Source organism: Nansenia antarctica, assembly GCF_963989245.1.
Source record: "Nansenia antarctica genome assembly, chromosome: 10".
NCBI classification, from domain to species: domain Eukaryota; kingdom Metazoa; phylum Chordata; class Actinopteri; order Argentiniformes; family Microstomatidae; genus Nansenia; species Nansenia antarctica.
Genome location: NC_137680.1, coordinates 2199474 through 2213787, shown reverse-complemented (window position 1 = coordinate 2213787; position 14314 = coordinate 2199474). Strand labels below are relative to the sequence as shown.

Sequence of the window (14314 nt, the reverse complement as noted above, 5' to 3'; positions counted from 1 at the left end):
TTGCTGATTCAACAGTTAAAAAATCAGTCTGTAATCACAAATGAAATAGCTCAAGTGCTTGGCAGACCGGAGAGAATGGATTACCTAAAATGTTGCTGTTGGCACTTTTTGTGTTCTACAGTAATGCACCTTAGTTCTTGTAACTACCTGCTTAATTTTGAACATTGTTGATGAATTTGATTTGTATGTACAGTAAGCAATCATATTCACTGTAACAAGCGCAATACTATCATCAACTCAACAAAGTTGTTCTGCTGAGTGAAATTGCTACTGTTTTTCACTTTTGTTTTCAATATAAATGTAAAATGAAAGTTGTTCAACCTGCAATGCATATTGATGGTGATAGTTACTATTTAGTGTCATTATGAAATGAATGATGAATTAAACTTTCAATTAAATTACAAAGGATACTGCAGTGTGTATTGATGGTTGTACTGCAATGCGTATAGACTCTTTCTTCTACATAAACCAAGCCACAACATAAGGATAACAGAGTCACAACAGAGTCACTGAAATGGCACATAAAGGGATAATCATTTAATAGTGAGCCCTCATACCTACACACAACACACAGTAAACAAAACATCAAAGTAAACCAACAGGCACTCCCCACTACCTTAAGTTGTCATGTCTTTGGCAGGGTGGAAGGGGGACACTAAACAAAGGAACACCCACTGCCCTGCCAGACAAGATCAACAGAAGTTACATATTTCAAAGGGGAAAAATCTAACACAAACTAAACCCATAACAATACAGAGACAAGACATGGAAACAAAAGGTAGACCAGAGTGTCAAGAGGGCAAAGCAAACATGTCCAAAGGCTGCAGTCTTTTGAAGTGCTTGGAACAGCATAATCAGCATCCCATGGCCCCGCCTGACTTAAAGTGTTTTCTGTTTTTTTTGCATGTTACGAAAGTAAGAGTGTTGAAAAGCCCACTCCATATAACAGTGTTAGGATCACTAAATACTCATAATTTCTGAATCGGATTCACTGTATCATCTACTGGTAAGGTGATACATGGCTTGTAAACAAACGTATGTTTTAGGACGTGTTCAAAAGCAAGGACTGTGTGATCATCTAATTATGTCTAGTTATGTATTTTTAGCATGTTGATGTTGATGTGCTAAGAATGATTAATTTTATAGTTTTATAATTATTTTAAATTATTAATTATATTAGAATTATGAGGTTCTATCTCCATTTTTGGTCAAAATTTAGTTTTTTTTACATAATCGGATCCATTAGGTGTTTATTAATGCCTGTGTGGTGTTATTTTTAAAATGTTGACATTTTTGAGTTAGTAATTCATAAAATACAAAGGTTCCATCTCATAACACATAATAGAATGTAAAAACTTTGACGCTCAATATCTCTGAACTACCCTAAACGGAGATAGAACCTTATCATTCTAAACGGAGATAGAACCTTATCATTCTAAACGGAGATAGAACCTTATCATTCTAAACGGAGATAGAACCTTATCATTCTAAACGGAGATAGAACCTTATCATTCTAAACGGAGATAGAACCTTATCATTCTAAACGGAGATAGAACCTTATCATTCTAAACTCACAAGTTGCCAACTGGCCCACTAGCCCCGTCTGTTAGTTCCTCCCGCCTTTATCACGCTGATAGAACATGAACGTGCTAAAAACACATAACTAGATGATCACACAGTCCTTGCTTTTGAACAGTCCTAAAATGTAAGTTTGTTTACAATGTTTGTTTACATACACTGACATGTATGATACCGAGTACAAAGCAGGACGGCAGACCATACAGTGAATCCAAAACAAGCTGAGTTCGTTGACAAAAGGTTTACAAGGTTTTTGCTACAACCCAGCATTTAAACATACTTGGTTCATCTTGCTCCAGACTGATTTGTTGTTCATTTGAGACAGGTGTGTTTGTGCTGGGCTATAACAAAATAGTTTTGGAGACAACCACTGGCGGACTCAGGGGTCGCCCCCACGGTTGAAAAACGTCTCGCTTTTGAGTGGCAAAAATGAGAGGACGTGCCCTATTGCTGCCCCACCAATGGTCTAAACTTGACCATGTGCCCCCACAGTTGAAAAAACGTTGCACTAAAGTGCCCTTTTGAGTGGCAAAATTAGAGGATGTGCCCTATTGGCTGCCCTTCCAATGGTCTAAACTTGACCATGTGCACTGATGGGGTCCCATGTTGTGCAGTAGGTGCCCTTTTTTTCTTTTCGCCCCACCTGCCCTTCAAACAGTTTGAGTCCGCCACTGGAGACAACTGAACATGGTACCAAGAGAAACTCAGCTGCCTCCCCCAATGCAGCCCATCTGTATTGAGTAAACCACGCCTTCATCATGCCTCCACTGTACACAAGCTCAACCCCGGATCCAAAGAACTGTACATGCTGACATCCTGTCCTTACATTTACATTTTGGGCATTTAGCAGACGCCTTATTCCAAAGCGACTTACAATCAATACATTTGAATACTGAGCAAGTGAATCATCAATCCACCAGTCGTAGGAAGAGTAATCCAGCTCAGGCCCGGGGCCATTGATAGAAGGAAAAACCTTCTCCTATCACCTTCTTCTAAACCTAGTTTTAGTTTTTAGTAGTTTTTTTTCTACACTGGAGAAACAGAGAAACAGTACAAGGGGGCAATAGAAGTTTTTAGGGGACACAGTAGAGGGGAAAGCGGGTGTCTTTAGGAGACGCAGTGCTGAGGGGCAGAAGATGTCTCCTTTCAGTCCTCTCCTCTCTCGGAGTCCTCTCAGATGTGCAAATCACAATCGCAGGTCAAGGACACTTTACTGCTTTAGGCTTTACTGCACCACCAGCCTTAATACTTTATCCGTATCTCATTAATAATCAACTTTGAGCAAATTAGTCAATTAGCTTAAACAGTCGTGCTGTCTTGTGCTGCAATGTCAAGAAACCGAAGCCTAACAATGTCTAATTTTACTCTCTTACACTTGTGTATTGTGACGTAACACTAAACTTGAAACTTGAACTTTGAAACTTGAAACTTGTGAATGAGGAAAGCTAGATGGTTCGGAAAGAATGCACACGCACATGACAAATCACTCAAACCCACCTCTTTATTTCTCCAACAAAAGGATAAATACCCAAGATGGGAACATAGACAACAAATGACAGCTCTATCCATCACTGACCCTCAGCCCGTGGATCTTGACAGTCTGTTGACATGTACAGTTGTCTCAGCAAAATCCACTGCCTTTAATCTAACACAATGACATGTGTTCTCGTCTTTTCAGAAATGTACCGTACTGTAACATTGCTTAACAGTAACATTGCTTAACAGTAAGAGACATCTGACAGTCTGCACGCACCATTTCCTTGAGATGTATTCACACCTCGAAAACCAAAAAACAATACATGGTGTGCCCAAAACTGTTCCCCTTAAAGGTTTAAGCACATTTCCCTTTGCTGGGACCCTCTATATATTTGATCTCTATGTGTTTTATAAGTCTAGTTTGCCTTATCGGTCAGTATGCATAACATGCATGACTCTGTTATGTTGCTCCTTATCTTACAGGTAAATGTAAAGACCATTCATTCATTCATTCATTCATCATTCATTTCAGGTAGTTGATGAGTGAAAGTAAACTAAGACTTTATCAATTTCCTCAGGTCATGTTTTGCATTTTTTACCACTCAAAACCTGACTATCACCTACATGTGGTGTAGATTAAGATTATTATTGTCATTAAACAGAGCACATATCGTGGGCTTAGAATTATAAGGTTCTATCTCCGTTTAGGGTAGTTCAGAGATATTGAGCGTCAACGTTTTTACATTCCATTATGTTTTGTGAGATGGAACCTTTGTATTTTATGAATTACTAACTCAGAAATGTCAACATTTAAAAAAATAACACCACACAGGCATTAATAAACACCTAATGGATCAGATTATGTAAAAATCTAAATTTTGACAAAAATGGAGATAGAACCTTATAATTCTAACGTCACAAAGTACTGAGACAACAACATGTAGTTTGTGCACATGCCTCCCCCCCCGGGGAGAAAAGAGATCTGGGCTCTGGGCACAGGTCAGCCATCTTCGGCCCCCCTGGAGTAGTTCGAGGTTAAGTGCCTTGCTCAAGGGCACAACAGCAGTGGTAGGCACATTAGATATGATGCCAGCCAGCCACCCTCCGGTCGCCAGCTCACATCCGGCTCCCTCCCGGCCTGGGGACTGAACCAGCAGCCCACCGACGACAACCCCTAGGCTACAACCAGTCAACGGTAGAGAAAAATGTGAGTCTTTGTCCGTCTTTACAAAACAGCTTGGAACCAGTTTATTTAGTAACGGGTTCCCTAATAATAACCCTCAAAATAGAACAGAGGTGAGTCAATGCCTTCACTCAACACTGTTTATAAATACTCCATAGTGCAGAACTTGGGGCATTTAGAACAAAACAGAAGCTCAGTTAATGAAGAGTTGTTCCCATCCAGAGTAAAGAGTTGTTCCCATCCATCCTCTGGACATTTCTGGTAAAAAAAATAATAATAAGGATTTATATAGAAAGTGCACAGATGGATTTTGTGGATTTCTTTTCTGTATGGAATTTTTGTATCCTATTTCCCCCATTTGATACCTATGCAATATAATTTTAAAGATTTATTCTTGCACAAAAGTATTTTGGATCTTGGATCTTTTTGTATTTTGTACAGTTCTTTATTTTGTGGATGTCATTTCGAGGGATGAAATGCATGACTATTTCTTCTTGTGTCTTATAGTGTATCTTTCTTTGCTCATTGTTCTTTGTTGTTAGGGGCGCCTGACTCCAAGGACACCTGAAGAGAATGTTCACTTTTCTGGTGGCGAGCCTGGCTGTCTCCACTGTGTTGTCGGTAAGACTATGAAATTGTTATATTTAAATATCACTTTGAATGTTGATGATGTATTCTTTGAGATCACAAGGACACAATGAAAATCATAAGTAATTACCTTTAAATATAAACACACATTGTTTTATTTGTCTTCAGGGACCACCAAAGATCAAAGGTACGTTTTTGCAAACAAAAGTTGTTTGGGATGTATTAGAAACATCTGGTGACAGTGGTGTCACAGATTTTAGATGCACACATACCTCAGTGTACCTGGAGGAAGACATGACTATTATTACAATTATGTTTTGGCATTACATTGTCTTAATACTAGCATGGTAATAAAATTCCATTATACATTAATATTCATACTCATATACCGTTTCTTGAGGTATTTTTCATCAGGTAATTTCTGTACCTGTTCATTCCCTCTATATGTGTTTTTCTTCTTCTTTTGTTTTTTAAGAACTGGGTGACGAACGGGACATTGTCGAAATAAACAAAGGTAAAGATGAGATAAATGATATCGGTTTGTGGAAAGCACTGTCTCCATCAGCCACAGTAACTTCTCTCTCAATTCCGCCTTTACTTTTACCATTATCTGAATTCAAATAATGTTTTTGAGACAATATTCTACAAACTCAATATTCTTTACACATTTCTCATTGTTGTTTTAGATCTGAATTTATATTATGGAGATATACTGCAGGTAAGTCTAATGGCACTACATTTCCAGAGGGATTGTTGATTTACATTACCTATTACATATAAGGCTTATCCATATTGTTTGGTTTCAGAAAAACACCAGGAACACCATTTTGGACGAAGAAGACCTATGGACCTCTCCTGTCCCCTATGTTTTGAACAATGACCTTGGTAAATGAAGTAGGAATTACATTTGACCACAATGTAATCTCATACTGATAAACAATAATACTGCCATGCCATAGTACCATACCATATTACACAAACACACACACACACACACACACACACACACACACACACACACACACACACACACATATATATATATATATATATATATATATATATACTGTATATATAATTTATATATATGTAGATCCAACCCCCTAATTCCTCTGTATCCTAATGAAGACATGAATGCAAAAGGAGTCATTCTGCGAGCTCTTGAGCAGTTCAGGCTGAAGTCATGCATCGACTTCAAGCCCTGGGAGGCTGAGGAGGACTACATCTCTGTCCAAAAGCTGGGAGGGTAAGGTCCTTTAGTTACAGCTGATGCAATAACGTGTGCATTAGAGAAGATTCTTTTTCTTGCTAGCATCATTTTGCTCTTGTGTTTGTTATGGGAATTGCCTTGATTGAACCCTGTTTTGTAACAGTCTGTTGAGATCTGATCTCATGTGTTGTGTTCTAACCTTGCGAGGACACATGAAGTGATTAAGATCAACAGCAGCAGTCCTATGGGTGATCAGCTGATTGACATTCAATGTGTCTTGGAAAATAACTGTCTATGGTGGTATATTTATGTAAACCAGCTCCTTCCCTTCTTGTGTTTTTTTTAAGTTTTTTTTTTAAAGTTTTTTTTTTTCTTTCCTAACACCAGGGGAGCCACCCCTCCTAAATGTCGTTGTTTGGTACCTGTACTGTAGCAATGACAATAAAGACCATTAATTAATTCATTCATTCATTCATATATCATTGCTGCTGCTGGCATCCATCTGTCATTTGCGGGTGTGTTACCCTATGTCCTTTCCTGTGTAGGTGTTACTCTTACATAGGGCGAAGTTTTCCTGGGCAACCGCTCTCCATTGGAAACAATTGCGATACTATTTCTATAGTGGAGCATGAGTTTCTCCACGCTCTGGGCTTCTATCACGAGCAGTCCAGAACTGACAGAGATGACCATGTGACTATTGTCTTCGAAAATATCAGAGAAGGTTTGATCTATTTGTTTTCTGTATCATTAGCAAATCTGAACAGAATGTTCTTCTACTTAAAAAACAAAACAAAGCAAAAAACATGGCCAAAAATGATGACTTGAATTTGAATTGAGTTATGATGATTCATGTTAAGGCTAAGATGATTAGCTAAATTGTTTGAGTTATATGGATTTTCTGAGATATGGATTTTATAACACGGTTCATACTTCTTGCTATTTCTACAGGTAAAGAGAACAATTTTGTGAAACTCAGTGCAGAAAAAGTCAGTACCCAGGGTACCCCGTATGACTACTACTCAGTGATGCACTACTCCCAGAATGCGTTCACCAATGGAAACGGATCGACCATCATCACTAAGCTACCAGAGTATCAGGATGTGATTGGCCAACGCCTGGAGATGAGCTCCAATGATGTTGTGAAGCTGAACAGACTCTACAGCTGCAGTAAGTTCTATCAAGTGGTGCTGCATCACTGATAGAGTTTTGTAAACTTGTGTTAAAATATAGTTTTTGTTAAAAAAAAAGAAAATCCCATATTTGCATTAGTTGAGGAGGAAGTGTTAAGAGGGTTATTTGATTTGACCAACGTGCCAGCAGAATCTTAGTATTTATTGTGTGTGTGTGTGTGTGTGTGTGTGTGTGTTTCCTTTAGGTTCGGCCATCGCATTTAAAGAATTCTGCGACTTTTCCGACGACGATATGTGTGGGATGAATCGTTGCACTCGGAGCATGAATGCTGGCTGGACAAGAGTAACAAGTAGTCCTGGAGGTCCCGACACTGACCACACCTCCCTCGGCAGTAACGGTGAGATTTCAGAAAGCTACTGACAAGAATTCTACTGTTTGATACCTTTACTTCATTTAGAGTTAGGGTTGTTGTATATACTATGTAACATGTATATGTGACAGGGCATGGTTAAAAAGTCCGCAAGTAGGGCAACATAATTCTTCAGTTTTTTCCAGATTATGAAAGGGTAGATTGTAAGCTTTAAAATGATGTGTCATACATTGAAATCTGAAACAAGTTGAAGGAGTCATGGATATTTTAATGGTGATACCCTCCAAATGACAATTTTGAGAAAACCAGGCTCAAAGTCTTCACAGAGTATTTTGGTAGGTAATGAGTGGGAACAATAGCTGGTTAACTCCACCCTAATCACTCCCTCAAGACAACCACTCCCTCAAGACAACCACTCCCCCAATACACTACCTGTCATTATCTACCTGTCATCTGTCAGTGGGGTTGTCAGCTAACCCTCAGGTAACAAAATTGCAGGGCTGGGGCCGATTCCTAGAAGGCTGATTATCTTCTGAACATCATCACTACTCAGAAAGGCTTCAAACACCATTGAAATCGTGTCAGTTGTTGTAAATTAGCCTGCACCATCGTTTTATAGCCTACATACTTTTTTAGATTAGATTTTAGATTAGATTCAGACAACAAAATGCAGTAAAAAAAAGTGTGTCAGAAGAGGGATCAGTTGATCAGTTTTGGTACTACTAGATCTTAGTGCTGCCTTTGACAGTGTAGACCATGACATTCTAATAGATAGACTAAAAACCTGGGTAGGACTTTCGGGCACTGCCCTAAACTGGTTTAGATCCTACCTACAGGACAGAAGCTACTATGTCTCCAATGGCAACTTTGTATCTGACCAAATTAAAATGACATGTGGGGTTCCCCAAGGGTCAATCCTTGGCCCCCTTCTATTCAATCTCTACATGCTTCCATTGGGACACATCATAAAAAAGAACAAAATTGCCTACCACAACTATGCGACTACTGCAACTCCCTACTCACCGGCATCACCTCCCGCTCCCTCCATAGACTCCAGATGGTCCAAAACGCCTCCTTTCAAACACCCGCTCCCGTGACCACATCACTCCTGTCCTCCACTCTCTCCACTGGCTCCCCATCAAAGAACGCATCCAATTCAAAATCCTCATCCTCACATACAAAGCCCTCCATAGCCTGGCCCCCCCTTACCTGACTGACCTCCTTCTCCCCCACCGCCCTACCCGTACCCTCCGATCCTCATCCATTGTTCCCCTCACTGTCCCACCCTCAAAACTCAAAGGCTTCGGTCACCGTGCCTTTTCACGAGCTGCACCCCGCCTCTGGAACTCTCTCCCCCAACCACTCAGAGACTCACCCTCACTCCTCACTTTTAAATCCCACCTCAAAACCTACCTGTTCTCTAGTGCCTACAGCCTCCCCTACCCCTAGCCATCTCCCCCATCCCGGCGCACCTGCCCCCCCCCCCCCCCTTGACACGCATACAACCTCCCCTACCCCTACCCATCTCCCCTAACCCTGCCACCCCCCTGATATGCATACAGCCTCCCCTACCCCTAACCACCTCCCCTGTCCCTACCACCCCCTCCCCCCCCTCCCCGTTCGCTGACTCTGTGTTCCATGTTACTTGTTGTTTTTGTGTTTTCCGTATCCCTTGTCAGCGTCTTTGAGCCTCGGAAAAGCGCTATATAAATTCAATGAATTATTATTATTATTATTATGCGGATGACACTCAAATCTACATAGCCCTCTCATCGAACGACTATAGTCTCATTGACAATCTCTGTAATTGCATTGAGCAAATAAACGCAGTAAAATATTTGAAAAATGAATGTTGTTTGTCTCCAGGGACTGGTTTCTTCATGCACGCCAACACAGCTGATGGGGTGGAGGGAGACACGGCCAGGCTGGAGAGCAGGGTGATGACTCCCAGCAGGAAGTGCCATGTCCAGTGTCTGCAATTCTACTACTACCACAGTGGGAGCGAGTCAGACCAGCTCAACATCTGGATCAGAGAGTACCAGGATGAGAACTCTCAAGAAACTCTTCGCCTCATGGGCCAGATCACAGGTGATAATGATAAGTAGGAGACATATCAACAAACACCACAAGAGAAACCTAGAAAACATGTAGAACACTACGCTTTGCTTGAAACATGTAGATGTGTCTTTTCAGTCGTTTTATTCCTTGTGTTGAATTCAACTAATTTGTTTTGTATGCATATATTATGTTTCCATTTTTTGTACATGTCAATTAGCAATACACCCAGTGTATTATACCCAATATCTTCCTAGTCGGGTATACCACATAAACACACTTTTCTTTAGGTCCACCATCGCCTTACTGGCAGCTCCACCACGTGCCCCTGGACGCCACCAGAACCTTCCAGGTGGAGTTTGAGGTGCGTAAAGGAGCAGGAAACTCTACAGGAGGGTTCTCCATCGATGACATCAACCTGTCAGAGACCGAATGTCCCCACAACACCTGGCAGATCAGGGACTTTGAGAATGTCTTGAAAACCAGCAACTGGAACACTTTTCTCTACAGCCCCAAATACTACTCCAGAGGGGGTTATGCCTACCAGATAGCGACAAGATTGTCCAGGTCCTACTTTGGACTGTATGTGCGTTTGGTGTCTGGTGACTATGACGACCAGCTCCAGTGGCCTTGCCCATGGAGGCAGATGACCTTCCTACTGCTGGACCAGAACCCCAACGTCCAGCTGCAGATGTCCAAGCAGCGCAGCATCACTACTGACCCCGATGACACAGAGACTTGGGGAAGGCCTAGCGTAGTTGGGACGCTCATCACAGACGAGAACAACGAGGCGTACTATGCAAACGACCTGATTGGCAGAAACTACTTCGAGGGCTTAGAGGATCTGCAGCAAAGAGACTTCCTCAAGGGAGGGGACGTCATCTTCCTCACCACCATGCAAGGTAACATTAAGCCTGTAAAAAGCATATTCCGCCTGTTTGGTAAACTGTTTTAGTGAGGGGGGGGGGGGGGTTAGATGAAACTGTTTTTCTTGTGCAATACATGTATTATGTATGTGGCTGTAGGGGATGAAATGGATGTATGATGGATAACGTGCAATGTATGTGTTACGGTACATGTGGGAATACGGTACATGTGGGAAAACTAGGGTTAGGGTGCTACGTCGACTTGGTACATGCTGGCATGTCTAACCCTACCCCTACCCCTAACCCTAACCTTAACCTTAACCCTAGCACCTAACCCTAACCCTAGTTTTCCCACATGTACCGCTTTCCCACATGTACCGTAACATATATATTGTTCTATGTTGAGTATGTAATGTCCAGTGTTATTTTGTATACAGCAGCACTAGGTGTCTAAGAAATGTTTCCCCTCTGGGACTTTAAAGTGTATCCTATCCTCTTACCAAACTGTAATGTTACTCACACAAACTGCTTAGAATGTATAGAGTTTTTGTTGTTCTCGCTACTAGCGTTCCAAGTGTATTTCAAGCATTCACATACTATGCTCTTTTGGCAGTTAAGGCCAATGCACACGGCGTGCGATTTTGTCGCACGACAACATTCGATTCTCAATTCACACCAATTAATGAATGAATGTGAATTGAGAATCGAATGTTGTCAATGCGACAATATCGCATCGCATGCCGTGTGCATTGTCTCATTCAAAACAATGGAATCGAATTCGGCGGTGCGACAAGATCGCACGCAGTGTGCATTGGGCTTAAGTTTGCTATTCTATCCACAGATCTCTCCCCTCTACTTCAGAGTGAGAGTAGCTCTCTCCCATGCCCAATGCTGCCAGCAGTGAACTTCACCGTGTTCCCAGACTGTGACGGGGGTCCATGTGCCACACAGTATGATAGTGTTTTTATATGACAAACCTTTTTTGTACACATTTTTATGTGATATGTAGTGTATATCATATATTTTATGGAATACTATCTAATTGTGTCGTTTTGCAAGTGTGTTAACATTTTCACGATTGTCAAAGAGTCTCAATATTACCTACAGTATTAAAAGATAGTGAAGTAACAAGTCTAATTCATCTTTGAATATTTCTGTTCTATTTTGTAGGAATGTTACCACCACTGTTCCTCCTGCAACAACCACTCTGCCCCCTGTGCCCCCTCCAACAACCACTCTACCCCCTCTGCCCCCTGCAACAACCACTCTGCCCCCTGTGCCCCCTCCAACAACCACTCTGCCCCCTCCTCCCCCTCCAACAACAACTCTGCCCCCTCCTCCCCCTCCAACAACAACTCTGCCCCCTCCTCCCCCTCCAACAACAACTCTGCCCCCTGTGCCCCCTCCAACAACAACTCTGCCCCCTGTGCCCCCTCCAACAACCACTCTGCCCCCTCTGCCCCCTCCAACAACAACTCTGCCCCCTGTGCCCCCTCCAACAACAACTCTGCCCCCTGTGCCCCCTCCAACAACAACTCTGCCCCCTGTGCCCCCTCCAACAACAACTCTGCCCCCTGTGCCCCCTCCAACAACAACTCTGCCCCCTCTGCCCCCTCCAACAACAACTCTGCCCCCTCTGCCCCCTCCAACAACCACTCTGCCCCCTCTGCCCCCTCCAACAACAACTCTGCCCCCTGTGCCCCCTCCAACAACAACTCTGCCCCCTCTGCCCCCTCCAACAACCACTCTGCCCCCTCTGCCCCCTCCAACAACAACTCTGCCCCCTGTGCCCCCTCCAACAACAACTCTGCCCCCTCTGCCCCCTCCAACAACAACTCTGCCCCCTCTGCCCCCTCCAACAACCACTCTGCCCCCTGTGCCCCCTCCAACAACAACTCTGCCCCCTGTGCCCCCTCCAACAACAACTCTGCCCCCTGTGCCCCCTCCAACAACAACTCTGCCCCCTGTGCCCCCTCCAACAACAACTCTGCCCCCTGTGCCCCCTCCAACAACAACTCTGCCCCCTCCTCCCCCTCCAACAACAACTCTGCCCCCTCCTCCCCCTCCAACAACGACTCTGCCCCCTGTGCCCCCTCCAACAACGACTCTGCCCCCTGTGCCCCCTCCAACATCCACTCTGCCCCCTCCAACAACCACTATGCCCCCTCCCACAACCACTGAAGAAGACGACAGGTACTCAAACCCACACCTCCTGTTTACAATCATTATTTTTCAATGTTTTGACACAATACTGCTATGATGATGATGATGATGATGATGATGATGATGATGATGATGATGATGATGATGATGATGATGATTCAGGGTCCAATGCTAAAACTGGTCCCACTGACGGCAATAAATCTGAGTAGGCTACTGTGAATTCAATGTGTCTATATTTTGATTATCTGTCTCAATTACATCGACCATTAAATAAATTAGTAAAACATCTAGCAAATAGGCTTAACATGAAAGCATTATCTCACAGTATCTCTTCCCTCTCCTCTAGTATCTTTGGCTTCTCTCCTGGGATGGCGTCCTCCCCTGTGGTGGTCCTCCTCCTGGCTCTGATGCTGCTGCTGACTCCCTGATGTGTCACTCAGCCTCGTCCTCACCTGGCCTCACCTGGCCTCACCTGGCCTCACCTGGCCTCACCTGGCCTCACCTGGCCTCACCTGGCCTCACCTGGCCTCACCTGGCCTCTGAACGATGTTCTGCACCAATGAATGAATGAATGGTCTTTATTGTCATTGATATAGTACAGGTACCAAACAACGAAATTTGGGAGGGGGGCTCCCCTGGTGCTAGGATTTTTTTTTTTACTAAAAACAAGAAGGGAAAAGAGCTGGTTTACATAAATAAAGGCTATATACCATATCCACTACTATACAAATAAAACACTGTGCTGTACAATGATCTCCATAAAAGACTGTGTGTGTTTTCACTTTGGCCGAAATCCTAATTTGAGATCTGAAAAACATAACTCTGACTGTCAATGAGAGATTTCATTGAGAGCAGAACATGGAGTTACAGTGTTAGGATCTCAAGTTAGGATTTGGGCCTTGTTGTGTCCATACCTGCTATGTTTAATGTTTAATGCATTAGTGTGTTTTACCTGCTGCAATTGCATCCTAGAGGACACTCTCTAACATAAAGAATGTATACATCTACTGTGTATATATATATATATATAGAGAGATATAGATAGATATATAGATAGATAGTATATAGTTAGAGAGCGCCTATATATATGTGTAAATCTGACTCTGATATTAGCCAGTGCCTTCCCAACCATTGACCTCACTGCATGTCACTGATATATATATATATATATATATATATATATATATATATATATATATATACACAGTAGATGTATACATTCTATATATATATATATATATCAGTGACATGCAGTGAGGTCAATGGTTGGGAAGGCACTGGCTAATATCAGAGTCAGATTTACACATATACCAACAGACCTCTCCCCCAGGACAACCACTCCCCCATCACACTACTTGTCATCTGTCAGTGGGGTTGTCAGCTAATAATAATTCAAGATTCATGATTTTTTTTATTGCCATGTGTGTCAAAAGTTTATTTCATCCCATTATACGTTATAATTACAAGAGATTAAAATGATTATGTCTTCATGGACCTTTCACATGAAGTGTCAGTGTGAGGGAGCTGTGAAGGCAGAGGAAATAGCAAGATGGAGAGTTTATTAAAAAAAATGCATTTACATATAATTAGTTTTTAAAGCGATTCACGGGACAACTACTGGACAGGACATTCTAACCCAAGTGGAGAGGTGCATCAGTGAAACGGTCCATGTTTCCATAATGCTTAAACGCTTC

The 14314-nt window shown here is 42.4% G+C and overlaps 2 protein-coding genes across 2 annotated transcripts; both read left to right on the top strand.

Annotated features, from left to right (window-relative positions):
* Positions 1–5955: 5955 nt before the first annotated feature.
* Positions 5956–7234, top strand: LOC308166234 (meprin A subunit beta-like; the record flags this gene model as incomplete). Its single annotated transcript, XM_080540499.1, has 3 exons — positions 5956–6071; positions 6581–6756; positions 6984–7234. 3 exons carry the CDS (start codon positions 5956–5958, stop codon positions 7232–7234), a joined length of 543 nt encoding a protein of 180 aa, XP_080396625.1.
* A 2182-nt stretch (positions 7235–9416) lies between these two features.
* Positions 9417–13048, top strand: LOC308166233 (meprin A subunit beta-like; the record flags this gene model as incomplete). The annotated part of the gene is made up of 4 exons (XM_080540498.1): positions 9417–9624; positions 9882–10493; positions 11356–11407; positions 12967–13048. 4 exons carry the CDS (start codon positions 9417–9419, stop codon positions 13046–13048), a joined length of 954 nt encoding a protein of 317 aa, XP_080396624.1.
* Between the last annotated feature and the right edge of the window lie 1266 nt (positions 13049–14314).